The 19,506-nt window shown below is 38.0% G+C and overlaps 1 protein-coding gene across 1 annotated transcript in view; it reads right to left on the bottom strand.

Moving 5' to 3' along the window:
• Positions 1 to 19,506, bottom strand: part of NAV3 (neuron navigator 3) — a 423,218-nt gene that overhangs the window by 47,903 nt on the left and 355,809 nt on the right. The window contains 7 exon segments of the mRNA XM_083807523.1: positions 1,375 to 1,563; positions 3,363 to 3,523; positions 5,861 to 5,902; positions 11,309 to 11,797; positions 13,307 to 14,012; positions 16,098 to 16,259; positions 16,262 to 16,370. Coding sequence (XP_083663649.1) covers positions 1,375 to 1,563; positions 3,363 to 3,523; positions 5,861 to 5,902; positions 11,309 to 11,797; positions 13,307 to 14,012; positions 16,098 to 16,259; positions 16,262 to 16,370 — 1,858 coding nt within the window.

Below are 19,506 nucleotides of genomic sequence, written 5' to 3'. Positions count from 1 at the left end.
TCTTTTTATATGCATAAAATATTTCCCTTGTTTTCTTTATTACTCTTCCACTGTTTCCTTTGACAATTCACCTGTTCCTCAGCAAAGGGTCTGTAGTCACCTCTGTCCTTGAATTAGGTGATATGCTTTTGTGCAGCCAGCCATCCTCTCTGTGCTGACAACTCACAGCTTGATCTGTCCTGCACCCTACTGCTAATATTACATACCCAGATGTCTGCCTGACATATCATCTAAAATGAAGAAGAAAAAATTGAAAAGTAAAAGTGTTATTTGTCCGTTATTTCACCTACAACTCCTTTTTTCCTCTTTATCCCATAGCTATGAGCTTTGGAGGTAGAAGAAGATTTATTTTTATTTTTATTTTTATTTTTATTTTTATTTTTATTTTTATTTTTATTTTTATTTTTATTTTTATTTTTATTTTTATTTTTATTTTTATTTTTATTTTTATTTATTTTTATTTTTATTTTTATTTTTATTTTTAATTTGCTTGTTTTAAAGACCATTTATATTGTCATCACTTAGCAGTAAGCAAGATGGAAGAGACGATGTTCTCGAATGAATCTCCATTACATTTTACATTTTATTTTTTTTAAATTAAAGGATGTGAGAAATTAGTACTTAACAGAATCCTGCAAATGATCAGACTTAACAGAAATATTAGTCAGAAGAAAATGTTACCTTGTATTTAGTTAAGACTTGATAAATGCTCTGGGGTTAAACAAGAAAATAAACCAACAAACAACAAAATAACTACAATAACAAAACACAAAACAAATCCAAAAAATAATATTCAAATTCCAGGTGTTGTACATAGTATTAGAGAAACCAGAAAGACTAATAATCTGCATAAAGACAGCAGTTAGGTTAGATTAAATGGCAGAGTTTAGATGCAGAAATTCATTGTGTTTGCTGTAGAAGGCTGCAGTGAAGTAAGGAAATTAAATGGCCACAAAAGAAAATGGATGGTAAGTGACACTGGCTTAAAAAAAAAAAAAAAGACTTTAAAAAAAAAAAAGCAGAAGCAGGACTAAGAAAGCATGGAATCACAGTAGTCAAGGTATGCTAAGACACTTCAAATTTTGATGCAAATGGAACAAAATAATTTTCCAAGAATAGCTTCCTTTCCCCCCCAGATTTCTGGGACACATCAGGTATAGTATGATGTACTCTGCATTGCATATTACTGTGGGAAATAACTATCTACCATGCTGTAGGGTAAGGAAGTACACTGTGAGTCTAGCTCAAGAGAATTCAAAGAAGTTTCACAAAATTATCTAAACTTTCATGTTGCAGTAGAAGTATTTGAACATTTTACTACACTTTGGAGGTTTTGGGGCCTATTCACTGATTCAAATAATAATTCAGTCTTACCTTCCTCCATGCTGTCCCTGAATGAACCTGAATGACTAATGGCTCGTGGTCTCTCTTCTAGGGATGTAGCACTGCCACACAGTTGGGAGTCATCATACAGATCAAAAGAAGTGTCTTGTGCAGGGATGCTGTTTGAACGCATCATACTCGGTCCAGGAAGGTTAAACTGAGACAGGTTGGTTGGGCTCACTGGAATACAAGGCTTTATTAATGAAGTACATTTCCATTAAATGAACTTTGGTTCAGCACAAAGTTGTAATGTAGGACGAGCATGGTTAAGTGGACTTTACATGGCTGAGAAAATGAAAGGCTTTTATTCCTATATCCAAAGCCACCACAAAAAGGTGAAAGAGATGATCTCCAAGGAGCTGGAGTTATATGATACTAATCCTGTAAAACATGTGGTAACAGTAATGCTGGTGTCTGAATAAACACTTGTTCGTTTTGACAGCCCAAGACAGAAAAATCAATGGGGGAGATTAGAAAGTTAAAAGTTAAAAAGGAATAAGAAGTTGTTAGTATTTTTTATAAGCAACCATTTTAATAAATGAGCATTTGCATTTTAATTTTTATTATATGAATATGTTACCAACTACTGTAAAGACCAAAGCTTTATTGGCATAAGGAGGACATATCTGTCTTGATTTTCTGCAGCACCAATAGCCATATTAAGTTAAAATTCTTCACGGGCCAGCTGAATCTCATCATAATAAATAGGAATAGTCTGGTCACTCATAGTTCAAATCCAGAACAGTATTGATGAATTTACTTTAAGCTTTCATAAAGTCTGTTTGTCATAGGAAGGAAAGCCTGGTTATAGTTCACCTGGACTACAGCAACTAGAAGAAGCAGCTAATCATCTATGCAAATTCAACCCAAGTATTTGGACTTTTATTTTAGATCATTCAAGACGTGCCTGAAATTGTGCTGTGAGAGACAATTATTCCATGGAGCTATGATAATGGTGAGAAGGAAAGGATGATGACAAAATAAACAATAATTAAAAAAAAAAAAAGAGAATCACTGCTTAAAGACAGCTGTGTCTACTGCAAGTATATGGAAAAAATCCAAAGCAGTGGCTTGCTTAGACAGCATCCAATTTCATTTTTAAAAGTGGCTTTGTTCAACTTCTTTTTCCCATATGTAATAAAGACCAGCGTTTGTATGGGTGATCAAATTGCTTTCAAGTGACTGTAACCTACAAATGCCATAAGCTGTGACAGAAGTTTGAATGCTTCAAAGGTTCCAGCAACTTCCACAGCAAGGACCTAAAACACAATAGCTCTTTGTGAACCTAGGTTTGTGTCCAGCGCTGTGCAAATAAATGGTTTTCTATTAAGCATTAAAGAAAATAATAAAATTATTAATAAAACTAGATTTGGGTTGTGTTAACTTGAAGCAAGATCCAGAAGAACCAAATCTAAATCTTAACCTGCAATCAAATAAACCCAAAGTATGACTCACATCCTAGAATATTATATTTTCTTAAAGGATAGGGCTTAAACTGGACCCAATGCAGCTATAGCTAGGTCCAGCCACTGAAATGAATTAGAAAAGCCTGCCTCAAAACGAACCTGTACATAGGAAAAAAAAAAACAATGCTTAGCATCTGGGTTGAAATCCACTAAAATCACTGGAAAGAATCCTACTGTCTCTGTGAATCCTCAGATTGGCTAATAGAGGAGTAGCTTTGAGCTAAAGGCTAATTTCCAACTATGCCTCAGATTTTCTTCTCCTTGGGCAAATCACAGAGAATCTGCGTGGTTTTTTTTTTGTTTGTTTTTTTTTTTTTTGTATACAAAATAGGAGGTACCCTCACCTACGCCATGAAAACTTCTGTGAGTTTCTCTCCATTACTGGAGTACCAAAATATGGTAGTAGAGATGTTTAAATGAATGATCTAGTTTAACAAACTAGGATATATGAACAGTTGAAATTTATGGTACTATTCTGAAGTGGGAGAAATGGTGAAGGGAAATCGCATTTACCCAGGTTGGAAAAGTGATATTTTCCAGTTGCAGATGAAGACATAGCTGAAGGAGAAACAAGTGGGGACTGACTGCCAGTGTCCTGCAGGCCTCCAGTTGAATGGGAGCGTAGCCACTCCTTTCCTTCCTCCTGACTCGTCTGCCGGGATGACGGAGTGTATCTGAAAAACCACAGCTGACATGCTCAAAACAACGACGAGGTTTGGAAAGAAATGGGTGTGACATAAATATACTTCACTGGTTAGAGAAAACATAACCCTTGGAATGTATTGAGTCTAATTCGTGAAGAGTTTATCACCAGGGATTTTACCAAGGTAATGTTTACTGTCTTGTTATAACAGAAAAATATACAAGACTTGAAATCTCTTCAGTTTCATCCCCCTCCCCAAAACAGTATTCCCTTCCTTTGAAGAGATATAAACCATAGATAAAAGAGATAAACCATAGAAAACAGACAACTGAGCTGGCAGGAAAGAACTGCAAAGCTAGGAGAAGTGTATAGGGTGATGCAAAAGTTTAGGAGCCGCATGGCTAGGATGGGCAATGCACAGACTAGAAGCCAAGAAAAGTGAGTAGCTGCTTATGAAATGATACCTGCCACATCAGGTGGGCAATTGGTTAAATGAAGGGAGTGAAACAACAACAACTCTGAAAAAGCAGTTTGCATTGGTAATGACAAGCACTTATGTTAATATGCATGGCCTGCTGCTCTGAATGCTACTTAGCACTGTGTCCTGCCCCAAATTTGGGGGAGGGAAAGGGACAGGAAAAATTTGCAGAAACAAGCTATTGGGAAGGAAGAATTCTGGAAATCAAATCATTCATCGATTGCTTCCTATGAAAATCTAATAAAACACATGCAACTGCCACACGGGCTAAGAAGGAGAACTGATAACTCATTGTCCCAGACGTTTTTGGCAGGGCTGGAAGAAGGGCAATTCTGGCAGTGGTTAAACAGTAAAATGTGCAGGTGGTGCGGGTACTAACCAAGAGACTGTTTTCAGAAATGTCTGCAATAGCCCATGTCAATCAGCATAATCTCCTGCGAAGAAATGAGCACCTTCTTCAACACTGTCATGAGATATCAGTGTTCCCCAAACAGCAGAGCAGAAGGGGCTTTTGATATTCTGGCCTCAGGCTCATAAAGCACAAGTATTTCTGCTTAGAAAGCAGATTGAATGAACATTCTAGTTCTCATGTTGTGCTTGGGGTTTTATGCAATATTCTAAGGCATTAAAACATCTTGTCCTGATTAAATATTTACTTCATTTCTCCTTTCAAAAAGACAGCAATGATCTTTGCTTCTAAATGTGGTGTAGAAGAGTTATCCAGTGGTTATCAGATCAGAAAGATGGTAAAAGGAGAATTCACGATATAGGTCTTGGGCTGGGGTCTCTGTACAGTAAATCAAACTGACAGTCCTTCTGGGATTACTGATCAGGCTTGTATGCCTATAAGCTGTTTCCCCACTCCATTTCACTTTCAGCTTTCAGCCACCATTACAATCTTACAGCCACAAACCTCAGTCATTCCATTGTACCCTTGTTGGGTCCCCTTTACGCCTCCTTCATATCAACCACCGTTTCCATTAGTCCAAAGTGATTGTTTGGGGATAATGGGAAATTCAATTAAATTATTTATAAGGAAAGGATAATGCAGAAGAGCACTATCTTAAATTTTCAAAAAATACTGTTTTTTTTTTTTTTTTTAATAACTCAAGATTTTAGCCATGTAATTACAGTGACTGGAAGGCTACAGAGTGTCTGTGTGCATGCACATATACCTTTGCTTGCCAAGTCTACTTCCTGGATTAAGGACATAAGCTCCCATGCCTGATGAGACAAGATAAATTACCTAATGATTCCCTCTTTTAAACACAAAGAACAGAAGTGGGCAGATGACTTCTGTTTTCTGTGTTGAAGATGGCTCTAATTACTGGGGAACTAATAGCAGAACGGGACTCAACATTGCTAGGTAGGGACCAAGATGAGTAACTGGAGTAGGGATCATTTTGTCCTTACAAATCTTGGATACTAAAATAATATTTTCTGGATTTACACTTTAGTAGGTCTTCAATTCAAATTGCATGAGTGTTTGCCTTCAGAGCTCAAGTTCAGATCTACCTCTTAAACTTTGCTTTTCTCAATATTTTCAATAATTAGTCACATTGAATTGCAAAGGTACCTTGTTCTTTCTTTTACATCTCCAGGATCAAATGCCTCTTAAGATTCATCCCGTAAGAAAAGTGTTCTTAACAGTATTTGTTTTCCAAGACATATCTCCAAGATATATCTCAATATATATATAGTGAATATATATTCACTAAGCAGACTTGGAAAGAAAAAGTCCACTGTCAAAATCTATGTTTTTTTGGTTTGAATCTAAGTATGAAGAGCTCTGTTCTAAATAGAATTAATAAAAGGAGAAAGAAAGTGAAAGTGTAGAAAAAGTTACAGTAAAACAGAGAAGCAGCAGTCATGCTCAAAAAATGTATATACCTTAATCCCTTTTTGGGTAGTGTATTTCTGTCAAGCTGCATGCTGTTAAAACAAAAAAAATCCCTAAGGACATACAGTAAACAGGACTGTTCAGAATTACAAATTTTAAAGGTCTAGATATGTGTGCATAACAGAAGATCATTTAATGCTTTTAATTTATCTTTCACAATAAGTTCCTGACTCATTGAAGGGGACAAGAGGACACGGACTGTCGCATGTTCATTTTTCAACTAGACAAGCTCTAAGCTGGGTCAATAGTAATTTGGAGACTGTCCAAGTCAGAAGGAAGTCCTTCCCTACCATTCCTATCCTTCCTGCGGCTTCTCCCCACAATCTGTGCAAGAATCATATGGTCACAGTATGAATCTTTATTTTTCACAGTTTCCTATGATGCGCCAGTAGATTTTCAAAAGAGATGAAGGTTGTGGCACCTGCTAGGAGACAGCATGGCCTTGCCAGAAGCCAAATGACAGCTCAGCTTGAAGAAATGAGTGCTAAATATACAGACCCTTGGCTTTCTGTTGCTGCGGGGCTCACAGAGTGAGGTCATGGTCTGGAAAATGAAAAGTGGCAACAAAGCAACATTGTTCCATATTCATGCACAAACAGTGGCAGGGCAGCTGATTACCAGAGATCTACAGCTGGAGTTTTCCTAATTCAAACCCTATCACCATCAAAGAGCTGCCTAAAAGGGCTCCCCCTAACCTTCCTTATAACTGAATGTAATTTGGGCATTCCCTCAAAGACTCAGCAGATCAGGTTGAATTTGAACTTGTTATCAAGTATGTGTGGCAATGTTTTTTTTCCTGTAAGATCATAATGTCATGTCACCGTATGGATTAAATTACAAAATGGCTTTATAAAGTTTCTGTATTACATATCATAATCACACCTCTGAGAGCAACGGTAACTTAAGACCATACTTCCTACTCAAGAAAGTTCTCACACTGTTACTAAAGGTCAGTTTCTATTGTACCAGGGATGCTGGGTGCCCTGCTTTCATTAGACTGCCTTCACCAGTAGATAACAAGCAGGAGCAAAGAAGGGTTGGTAGAAGGAGAACGTAAATTTCAGTGCATGATTCATGTATGTTTTAGTTACTTACAGAGAAGAATAGGGCCTTGATGTTCTTTTATGTACCTTTATGCATCTCTAAATTTCAAAATAAATAAGGATGATTATAAGTAAAACAGCTCCTTCTGCAAATACTTCAAAAATTGAGCCCACTCTATCTCCATTCCCTTGTTTATTTCACACTGCTGAAACCATCTGCAAGTTCTCTTGGTGTAAATACAGGAAGTCTTACAGTTCTTGGTTCCCTGCCCCTGCTGTGGATGTCAACTTAGGAAAGGCAGAGAATGACCATGATGCAATGTCCTTGGGCAGAGATGCTATGGAATAAAACAAATAAGTGCAAGCTAAGGAATACCCAGAGCCAAGGTGATATGGGACTTATAGGTGAGTTTCTATAAGTGGTTGAGCACACCACAAAATCTGATACATGATGCACTGTTTCACACCTTAAAACCACAACCATCTACTCTGCCAATAATTTAAAACAACTGAAATTCTTGAAGAGCTTAAGTGGGTTTCAATGCATATTCATGGTCCTCAAAACTAAACTGCATTCTAATGAAGCAAACCAGTCATACAATTAGAAACTACTGCCACTCTGCTTATCTAAAAATGCAGGCATTATTGCTGATGAGACCACAGCTAAGTCCTATCTTTCTGCATTTTTATGCACCCCTTGCTGTGTCACTCAGACCAAGCAGAAAAAAAAGATACAAATCTGTAATGCTCAACAGCAATTAAGGATCAAAAGAATTAACGGTGATGTGCCCACATGGAAAATTTTATCAATTAAACCAGTGATATTTCACCAGTTAACCACAGTAGAGAGCTTTATTTTACAGTATGAGGAACTCTGGCTTACTTTAATCCTTCTAAATTGATGTAAACTGAAATATAAGTGTCCTCCCACACAGGGAGTTACACTGCTATAACAACGGAAGTAGACTTGTCTAAATAAATACTGCTAGTGCAAGTGCTAGTGCAAAAGTCCTGAAGGACACGCAAATTTTGCTGGGAAAAAAAAAACAAAACACTATATTTTGCCTATATTTACTGAAACTATTTTTTGCTTATTACAAAGCAACAGGTCTTCATGGAATGACATAAAATTTTGCTGGAACAGACTTTGATGCTACATGGATACAGCATTTGACAGGAGGCCTGTGTTTATGCCATAGCATTACTTGGTGGGTAGCCCAAAGAGTGGCATTGTCTGATCATCTCCGGAGGGACTGAGACGTGCCAGGTGTGCCTGGGCACATGTGGCAGAGACCTTGTAGACTTACTGTCTCTGTGGCAAGTGACAGGTGTTTTGGAGGCAGCAGGAGACACAGATATGCCTTGAGATTTTGGCCTTTTTTCAGTATTCTTTCCAATTGCAACAAATATTTCTTAAAACTTGATGTCCCAAAGTCTTTAACCTACAACCCCTTAGACACTGCCTCATCATTTTCCATTTAGTATATGTGAAAATATATCCTGCCCTATTACATTGCTTCAATCTAATAAACTGTCTCTCACTTCTCTGACAATTCTTTTCCAACCTGTTTAAGCACCTATGAGAATGTTATATGAAATAGCATAAAGCTTTACTAAGTTCAGGATTTCTGACCATTCCTTTCCTCAACTCACAAAGTCTCTTTCCTGCAACTAAATCAACTTAGTATTATTTAAAATGATGTTAATGACAAACCACATGTCATCTGTTACTTAATCTGTTTTAACATCCTCTGTATCTTTCCAAGAACATGAGGTCAAGCAGGCCTTGCCCATAACCACCTTGTCCTCTGTCCCAACCCACCTCCTCACTTTCCTTCAAAACATTTTCAGCCCCTGTGACTACGGGGCTAATTCAGACTCTGCCTGACGCAAGGAAGTGAAAAATTCATCAGGACCAGTGAACTGAATATGTAAGAAATTTATAAGTAAACTTTAACCTTTTCATTCCCTTTTAGCATGCTTGCTGTTAGTGATGTGTAGCTATCAAAACACAATCCATGCTTCAACAAAGACAAAAAAAGCAACACATCATTTATTTGTATTATTTATTATTAGCTCTCTCTTCTCTTTTCCTAGACTTTTCTCTGCATAGAATATATGTAGCTTGCTAGTTCTGTCTCATTTTGTGCTTTGGTCTTTCTGATCTTGTCTCTGTATTATATTAGTATATCTCACTATACAGAGCACTCATTCAATCTTGTGTATGCTGTAGAGTGACTGAAAAAAAAGGCTAAGCCTCTCTGAAGATAATTTCTTATGCCTTGCCAGAATACAAGAATTACCACAGGTATCTAAAATATAATCTGAGTCCCCCCACAACAGTTTACAAAGGAAAAAGGACATAATCTTTTGCCAACTATATCTGCTTCTAACATTGCAAAACAATGCTTTTGTTGTGAGAAAATACTTTCCTATGTGGACGTTTTACTTTAAAAAAGTTTAGAAATGACATAGCACTTACAACAGACCTTTGAGAAAAATAAAACTGCAGAAACCCTACTGGGGCTATAATTCCAGAAATGACACTATTTTCTCTAGGTACATATATTAGTTTTGAGGCCAGATCAACATGATAAATGGCTCTCTCTGGACTCAATCATTATATCCCCATATGGACAAATCCAAAACTTAAAATATTGCCAAAGGCAAAGTATTTGGAACCACTGAAATTAAGTCACTGAACAAATACATAAAGTATTAGTAGCAGGGGTTGCTCAGGAGCCGATGCCAAACTGTTAATATTTTAAATGTGATGTTTAACATCCTCTGCATAAATATGATCTTTGGCATAAATTCAGCACTTTTCCACATCATCTTATTGACCTCACCATCCATATATGCAATAGTAAAAGGTAGTGGTGTTTTTTCTAAACTAAATATTAAAAATTAACTTCCTAAGAATTATTGTCACATTCAGTTGATGGCACACAATGCAAATTACTATTTAAAAAATTAAAGGTACAGTGCAAATTACAAATCACTCATGTATCAGTGTACTTTTAACTACTGTTGTTATCATAGACTATATTGGTACACACATTTTATAGTACTGTAATTATGTTAGTTAGAGGTGTGATTTCAGCTGATATAGTAATACTCATGAATGCAACGTAAGAGAATGAAATGTGAGGAGTGTTTCCATCTAGATTTGACCAAGAGATGTTTTGTTTTGTTTTGTTTGTTTAATGCTGCTTCACTGAAAGTGAAATCTTTCCATGGAAAGGCTTAGTACTGAATAATCTCTGGTTTAATATAAAGGGGAAAAAGTTCTTAACATTGTCTATTTTTCATGTGTGACAAAAACAATTCTTTTTTTTTTCCCTTTAAATAATTGTGCTTTATCCAAACAACTAATTTTAACCCTAAAATATTTAAAATATTTCTGACTCAGCATAATTTTCTTTTCTGGATCCAAGGCTAATGAAATATTTAATATTGAATTTTCAATCGCCATGTAAGGTAGGAGTTTCATTTTTAAATCTTGAAAATTTTCACAGGAAGTAAAAACTACTTACTGCCTAACAAAGTTTATTTTCTTCTCCTCTACAAAATTCAAACAAATGTTCCACAGAAAATACAATTAAAAAATATATATATCTTGGTATATTGTTGTGCCTTCTCTCAGGGTGGTTGCAACATTTTATTATATAACTTAAATGGTAAAATATCTTAATGTCAAAAATGTCTTTAACAGAGGGAACAGGGGAAACCCCTTTCTTGCTTTTGTCTGTCTATTCCAGACACTTTCCAGGACTGTGTTTATATCATCTTGTAAACTGTATCTCTGCAAGTGCAACTGCATTTTCATGTTTGTGTAATGATCTCTATATAAGAAAAAAAAATGTCAGGGCTGAATATTTTAAGGCAAGACTGTGTGGTCAGCTGAAGCCAGGGGACCTCCAGCTTTGCTTATGCATTGATCTAGGGGGAAGAAAACTGGTGAGGTCCCACATCTTGATCAGGTTAGCCAGAGGGCAGTGAGACAGCTTGGGAACTACTGAATACTGGGATGGCAGGTAGAGCTATCATGCAGGGCTCACTGTGTAGCTGTGTAGATGTGCCTTTAATTAGACAATTTTCCCCTTTTTTCTGGTTCTTTCCCAGAACAAGGGAACTAAAAAAAAAAAAAAAATCCAAGACAGAAAAAGTGCTTGTAAAAAGGCAATTGCTTGCATATCCAATGCCTGCATTTACTTTCTTCCTTCCTTTTTTTTTTTTTTTTTTTTTTTTTTTTTTTTTTTTTTTAACACACAGGACTATGCTGCTAATTAAACAGTGTCCCTTTAGGAAAACAGATGGAGGCTTTATTTTTTTGGCTCCTGTCCTTTTGCCTCTCACTTGTTTCGTGGTCACTGTATCTATAGGCAAGCTCACCTTTCCGAAAGAGTAGATCTGACGCTTCCAGTCCTCATGAGCAGGCTCTGAACCTCCTGAGTGCTTGTTGTCAGTCCAGAGAGAGAGCCATGATGGCTAAGAGGAAGGTCAATAGACTCGGAACTGGTGTGAAGGCTAGTCATGGACTGGTAACTTGGTGTGTCCTTACTGCCCGCTGAAGAGCTGCTCAGGTTGGCAGCCCACACAAGACCACCTGATGTGAAAGAGTGCACTGAGGCGGGACTGGAAGCCAAGGAGTGACTTAAGCTTACAACATCTGCATTTAAGTCCGAAGGTTTACTGAAGAGGGGGCTGCTGCTACCACTTTGCCCACCTGCACTGCCCATGCTGCCTGTGCCCGAGGACGGCGATTCCAGGCTGCCTTGCCGTGCCAAGGTGGTACTAGGGCTGGGCATTGCCGATGTGGGTTTCACACCTTCAGTACTGGGTGCAGAGGCAGCTTTACCACTTGCCTTGGCACCAAACAACCTAAATGTAAAACAAATAGCTTTAGAGAAACTGATAGCCACATTAAACATTCATGGCGTAACATCCTAAGAGCCAAACTACACATTTTCAGTTACTGCTACTAAAATCATGCCTACCTAGTTGTTCAACGGCATCTCAAAATTAAATTCACTTAACCATATCACAATAATGAGGGTCTTTTTCATTAGCAACAGCTCTTATTTACTCCTATTCAGATGTGCTCTTTGCACATGCAGACCCTCCCAGAGAGAGGTAAAATATGCACATTTTTGTCTTATTAGTGCATAAACAGATTACACTTTCACCCAAATTCAGGAATTTAACATTCCCACAGCTAAGTCTTTAGCTTTTAAACCCCTTACTTCTCAAATCAGCTAAAACAATTGCAACAAACGCTTGCAGAACTCTACACAGTTTTAAAAAATATCTAGCATTTGTGTAAAATTTTCCTCTTTTTCTTTTGCACAGATACTCATGTGGTCATCAGTCATGTGGTAACCATTGAGACAGAATAAACTGCACCAGAGCTAAATGTGCTGCATTTGTTTCTACGAGCAGTCATGACAGAGGTGTATTTCACATAATTGTTCCCAATAATTCTATAGAAGAAAATTTCTACAGTGATGATGAGAAGAAAACCAAATCCCCTAAAACTGTTGAAATAAAGGTCATGGGATGACTTAATGTCTTACTGGAAATGTTTTAAGCTGCAGTTAAAGTGCAGATCACAAATTAATGAGAAATAAACGCAAACCTTATCGTGATGTGAAGTAAGCACGCCTAATAATGTAAGAATCCATTTTACTTATAAACAAGCCCATAAAACTCAGCTGCAGCTCCTTCAGCAGCCGGTAACTGGAGATGCTGTTTTGGTAGCTAGGCGCGAGAGGGCACTCTTGGCTTTTTTTCCAACACTGGAGCTGCTCCATCCAAAAGTGAATGCTGATTTATACATTCCAAAACTTTACAATAAGGCATCTCCAATTGAAATTTAGTCTCGATTAATATCTATGAAGAAAGGTGTAACAAAGCTGCTTGGATAATTAAACTTTTCTAGTTGGAGCTGCTGACAACATGAAAGCAAATACTTTATTAACCTACACAGCTCATCAGTTCTCTGAACAGGCTACACCACCACCTGTTCAGGTGACAGACCACACCTGAATGAGTGTTCTATTTGGGGATTAATCAGAGTATTGAGAAAGAACTTCTCATGTGCCTGAAGAGTCAGTAAAGAGCTTATTCAAGCTTTCAAACTGTTATGGGAATGTACTTAAAATGGTCAAAGCTCAAGCAACAGCCATGTTTTGTCTGGGGAGGTCTTTAGGACTACAGAAATATTTGTCTTGTGGGAAGACATATTATCCTTTTTGCCTTTTTTATACTCAGTTCTCTGCTTGTGGGAAAATATGCCCTGAAAAAGCTTTTTGCCCAGTGGATACTGGTTTGACACATTGAAAATCCCTCCTTTATCTACAGCAATTCCAGGAATTCATAGAAAACACTTACCTTCGAAAAGTGGGTGAGGCAATATCTGGGTATTTGGATCCTGGCTGCCTAAGACCCGGTGTGCCAGAGGCGCTTGCAGAAGTTGGGCTGGATTTGGGGGAACTTGATAGTGAGACACTCTCAGAATCAGACACAGCCACTTTCTCCTTCTCCTTGTCCGTCTGATTGATCGTGACAGGACTGGACCTCCCAGACCCGATCTTGCTTGGCTCCCGCAGTTTGGTGGCGGCAGCACCCGCAGACTTGCTGCTGACGTTGGAGTCGATGCTGCTGGTGCTGGAGCGGTGCCCGCCTCGGCCGGGGATCCCGCTGCCGCTGGACTTTGATGGGCGAGGCAGGCTTCGATACTGCAGTGTTGTCTTTGAGTTCATGTGCAGGACACCATCATCCTGGTTCTGGGAACCATCTAAGCTTGTCTTCCGCCCCGCGTTGGACTTCCCACCGATGGCTGAAGATTTTGGCATTTTTCCCAGAGTTGCCGAGCCACTTGTGATGGTGGCGCCACTTGTGGTGATTATGGTAGAAGAGCCCATCCCAGACTTCTTGAACCCAAAGGACCCAGTAGCAGTTGATCGCCCAATGCCAGAGGGAGGCTTCTTTCCTTCATCGCCACTGCTTTTCCCTGCATCTGATGGAGAGCGCTGAATGGAGGCTCCTTTCAGGGGAGTTTTCACTTTTTCTGAAGCTTTAGCATCATCTGTTTTTCCTAAATAAAAGTATATTTGAAAAGGTCACTTTTGCTTGAAGCTGTAACATCTCCATAACTACACAGTTACTATTTCAAAATGAAAAGAATAAATAAACAGAAATACTACCCTAAGAAAACAGACCAGTTTAGGACTCTGTAGTACCCCATAAGCAGTCAGTAACAGGTACAATACATTAAAGTAAGCATTAAGTATTAAAAGCCTGAAATTCTTCTGAGAATTTCCAGTTTCATGCATAGGAAGAGAGTGCAGATGTAGAAAATACTCCAGAATGGACTACAAGGAATTTTATCTGCTGTGGGTTGTTTTTTTTTTTGTTGTTGTTCATATTAATAGTATTTCTATATGTAAGAAATGCTATAAGTATAGTGTATGTGCATTGTATTGTGCATTGAGTTGTACTGTGTATAGTATTTCTATATGTAAAAAAAAATACTATTTGAAAGTAAATCATGAAATATAATTAACATTTCCAGAACAATAATTATGCATGTAGAAATTAATGGTACTTATCGAGTTCCTTGGTTGTCATTGATTACTTTTTTTTTTTTTTTTTAGCTTATAACTAAATTTGTTCTGTTGTTAGTTACAAAAATTGCCAGAGAGAGATTATGTTGTCATGGTATGAATCTTCTTGATCTATAATGATATCAATGATAGGAGTTAATAGTCTTTGTCATATCCTTGATATGTTTTCAAGATTTTTGATTTTCTGAGAGGCTGTCTTCCATACGCCTATATGCCACATATTTCTATATAACATATTAATAAGGCATTCAGAAAGGTTTAAATAAGATACTCTCTTCCATCTTAAAAGAAGATGGCAGACAAAAATGCCTTTTCTATCATAGTCTAATTTCTCTTTAAGCATCCATTGTATGCTCCAAATAAGGCACAAATACTTAGCACAACAAAGTATTTAATTCATACTTCAAGTGATTACAGAGTTTTGGAGGTAGGTGGCCTGATTTGTCTTAAGGAACTAAACTGTAACAAAGAGCAACACATACAAGTCAGAAATAAATCCACTTGTGTACTTATACAGTGCACATTTTATGCCACACAGATACATGCACCCACCAAGATACTGATCAGACATCTATACTGCAAACACACAGACTATTAGGATATGTTTACAAATTTAAGGCTTCAGTTCTGACGTGCACACTGGCTGCTCATCTTCAACAAAACAGAAGACCTGGGAAACTTAGCTTGGCTTTGGCAACCCTTGTAGGATCTCTTCTTTTAATTGCCATTATGGGGTGTAACTACTGCAACCATATGAACACTGACCGCTGCAATGATCCCTGGAGATCTCTCAGACCAGAGACTGACCAATATTTAGTAGTTCCAAATTGCAAAGAAACAAAAGTGACTTACAAAGGGAGGAGCTCCTGGTCAGTAACTGTTACAACCAGGTGTTAATACACACTCATGAAGTGTTTTGTCAGACCAAAAAAAAAAAAAAGCGCTAGAAAATGTCCTACAAAGGACTGATATTGTCCTAGTAAAATTATGGATTAGAAGGTCTTAAGAACAATGGCTTCCACTAACTTCGGACTTTTGCTGCCAAAGTAGATTACAAGAGTGACTGTCACTTCTGAGAAGCCTTTCAGAAAGTAAGAAACCATTTAGTACTAAATAAAGTTTACAAAAAAACATATATTTTTACAGATTTTATTTCTTAAAAATGGACTATAAAATACCTACGGTATGTGGAACATGAATCCAAAAATTCTTTTAAGAATTCCATAATAGATGTTGATGTACTTATATGATAAGAAAACAAAATGTAATCACAGTTTATGCTATAGATACATTTGTGTTTAATTAATAAATTATTGGTATGCAGTGTAGTAAAAAAGTGGTTATAAAGATGAATAATTTAGTACATTCTGGGAATCTTGGCTTGGAATCATTTGTGAGAATAAATATCAATATGCTTATGGTTCCTCATGTCTGTCACACACTTACAATATCCATTAGTTATTTTTAACCCTGTAAAGATTTCTTGCAGTTTATAAATGAAGTCAAAGTTTAAAGCTTAATTTTTGACACAGCAAACTGAACTACATGTTTCCTACCCGGGGTCTTGAGAGCACTGGTTCCTGCTTTGTGCCTGGACTGAGTTGCTCCCACTTGTGCAGTCATGCCTCTCCTCCAGGATCCAGTCTGTGAAACAGAGAGGGATGCTTTCTGACCCCCCTTCTCTGACTCTTCAGACAGCCCTGAGGGAAGACCTTTCCGCCACTGCTGTCTATGCTGCTGTCAAAATCTTCCTCTGGTTTCTTCAGCTCTTCAGTGCTGCCCCAAGTTTCACTGTCTGTAACTGAGCGCTTCTCTGAGTCTGTCTTCAGCTAGAAGAGATTTGCATGAGAAGTGGTCAGTCTCAGCATCTTCAATACTCGCTGCTTTCTTAAGTCTCAGGAAGGAAGGAGAATAAGCACATTGATTTATTTGTACTGAGGGAAATGGAAACTTCCCATCTAAAATGTTAGCATCTTGGTCACAAAAATTTTAAAACTCCTACTTTGGGAAGATATTTTCCTTTTTATTTTCAGAAGATTTCTACTCTTCCCTTCATAGCTAAGCTGCAATGAAGTAAAACATAACTTATTCTAATCATCAGCAGAAATACCCTATTGTTTGTAACCCCCCTGTGAATTTCACAAGTGAGTCACTGTGCTGAGAGGTTGTACTAAAAGTTTCAGTGTGGAAACTCCTAAATATGTTACTAAAATCACCACAGTCTGGTTTCTTGCTTTTACCTACCCAAACCTTCCACTGACCAGATTAGAACTATTGCTCCAGCAGCACCGATTATGTTGTGCCACTACTGAAAAATGAAAACATCACCAAAATGATCAGTGCTGCAGTAAATGTCTTTTTTACTGGTTTGTCTCCACTAAAACCAGTCGTTCTGAACAAGAAAGTGGCTCTAGCTGCTAGAAGAGCAGCTTTTATAAGTGCTACCCCACCAGCAGGATGAAGGTAACCAGCTGGGGTCACGCTCACTCAGAGACTCAGTCCCATGTGGAGGATGCCCGGGGGGGACCTAACTCCCCTGTGGTATCTGCTTTCCCACAGCCCGTGCTGATAAGGGTGTGCTGCAAGGAACAGCTCAGCAAGACAGGGCAACATACCTTAAATAGATATGTTAAATATCTAAAATGTGGCTTAAATAGAAATACTAGAGACTGATCCTACCTTTTGTGTTGGATAAGACTTGCAGTCTCTGTGCTGACAGGCTGTTTGTTGCAACCTTTCCTCCTCTGTTTTCCTGCAGCCTCCTTACCTCAAACTCAAGCCTCATCTGCCATCATCTCACCAGCCCTGTTCCCCTCTTTCCTCTTTCTTCCTTTGTCTTTTCATTTAGTTTACTTACTCCTCTTTAACAATAACAAGTGGTGCCCCAGTCAGGTACTGCTCATTACTTTTGTCTGATGTAAGGAGAGCCCTGTCCCCATACAGACACCCTAAGCAGGTCTACAAACTGAATCTTGTTCAGAGGAAAGCTATTTATTATTCTGTGTTGCCACGATTCCTCCACAGAGACCCCTCTGTGGTTGCTTCCTAGGCACTGCTGTCATAAGTAGGATTAATACTGATTAGATGACGGATGGAATAATCAGTTGCTGTCATTTGTGGCATACAAACTGCAAAGGCTCTCTATACTCTCAAAATTTCATATGTGCTTTGGGGAGGCTTGCACAGATTTTGGGTAAGGATTGGTGGGAAAAGAGCCTAAGAAAACATCTACATATATATCACAGGGTCCTTCAGATGAGAGTTTTCATTGCTTCTATTGTTACAACACATGTAATGTTCCCATAAATGAATGGTTATAAACACATAGTTATGCATTTTTTTAAAGCATCATTTAAAACTGCATCATCTCCAGAAATGACAAGTACAAGACTTTTTAAAAGCCTCTCTTCACCATTATTCAGCCCAAAAAGCAATGTTAATCCTGTTTTAGTATGTAAACAGTAACAAAATATGCAATTTATGCTTCAGGATACAGCCAGCCTGCACTGCTATGATCACTTGAAAGGACTGCAAAAGGGAGCTCTGTGTTGCAAGATTATGTCCTACACCTGGAGAGCAGCTGGCAAAATCCTTATATATTGTGGTCATCCAGCTTCTGGCTGAGATTCCAGCTAGTATGGAATACTCTGCTTTCTGATTAATCTGCTTGATGTGAAAACTAATAAAAGTCTGTTCATAGCTGTCATAACATAACGCAGCTCTGGCAAAAGAAAGCAGTATTTGAACATGTGCTGTATCTCTGTTTATCACAGAACAAATTGCAAATATTATCAGGTTGAGTATTTGGAACATGAGATCACTCAAATGGAAAACACAGAAAGAGTTAAATAGTCAGCCTGAGATTTCCCATGTGGTGATGGTGATGATGTGATGATGCAGTGGAACAAGTAAGCCAGCTGGTCAGCTGGCCATCACCATTGACATGAAAGGGAAGAGGCAGATCTCCAGTTTAGAAACCATGGGAGACCCTGATAGACTGGCAAAGGCAATGGTAGGAGCTGAAGAATGCTGGCACTTGCGTGAGTATCACTGCACAAGTACATCGTCCTGGAACTCATCTTGGAGCTTCTATTGCAGGTTAAAGTAATTTTCCTTCACAAAGTGACTCCTCCATTGTCTGGAGGAAATTATAAAGATGTGTTTTTCTCATATTGACATATTCTGACATAATTTACATCTACAAAACAGTTCTCTGAACTTCTGGCACTGCCTGCCTGCAGGAGTCTAAATGGAATTTAGGTTGGCAGTCTTGAATCCTGGATATATGACATCAAATCACTGAAGGCACAAACTCTTCCCCTATGCTGAGTTTTCAGTCCTGAAATTCCTTGAGTATAAACTGAAGATGCCATGGCAGAGAATACTTTTCTACTGGGACTCTTTTCTTTTTCTTTCTTTATTTTTCATAATCTGAGTCTTGTAAGCAGTCTACATCATCTTTTTCATCACTTTCAGTTTAGAGGGGAGCTGGGAAGAAATATAGGGATGCCTGGCACAAGGGGCAGGCATCTATCTAAGGGACATTATCCATCTATTTACCTATCTATCTATTCATCCATCCATCTTTCTATCTGTCTACACACATATACAATATATATTACATATATGGCTGGTGGTTCTACTCTTCTCAGAACTCTATTTTGATACTGTGCAGACCTTGGACTAAAACACTTGGATCAGTGTTCATGATTTGAAAGGGAAAAAATTATGAATCAGTAGTGTCACAGACAATAGGTCATGGGAACATTTTCATTTGTAGTGTTTGCAACAGGAAACCAATCTGTTAAACTTTAAGTGATATTAAAGCACTTAGTATTTGATTTGTGGGGTTATGGAAAATATGATTAGACAAGACTTCAGGAGGTGTGTCAGTCCATGTTCCTTTTTAAAAGACAGGTTAACAGCCACAGACGGGCTGAAATATATTTTTAAGTAAGCAAGTCC

The sequence above is a fragment of the Anser anser genome, assembly GCF_964211835.1.
Source record: "Anser anser genome assembly, chromosome: 1".
Lineage (NCBI taxonomy): Eukaryota > Metazoa > Chordata > Aves > Anseriformes > Anatidae > Anser > Anser anser.
The sequence above is the reverse complement of the archived record's forward strand: the minus strand, read 5'-3'. Positions and strand labels throughout refer to the sequence as shown.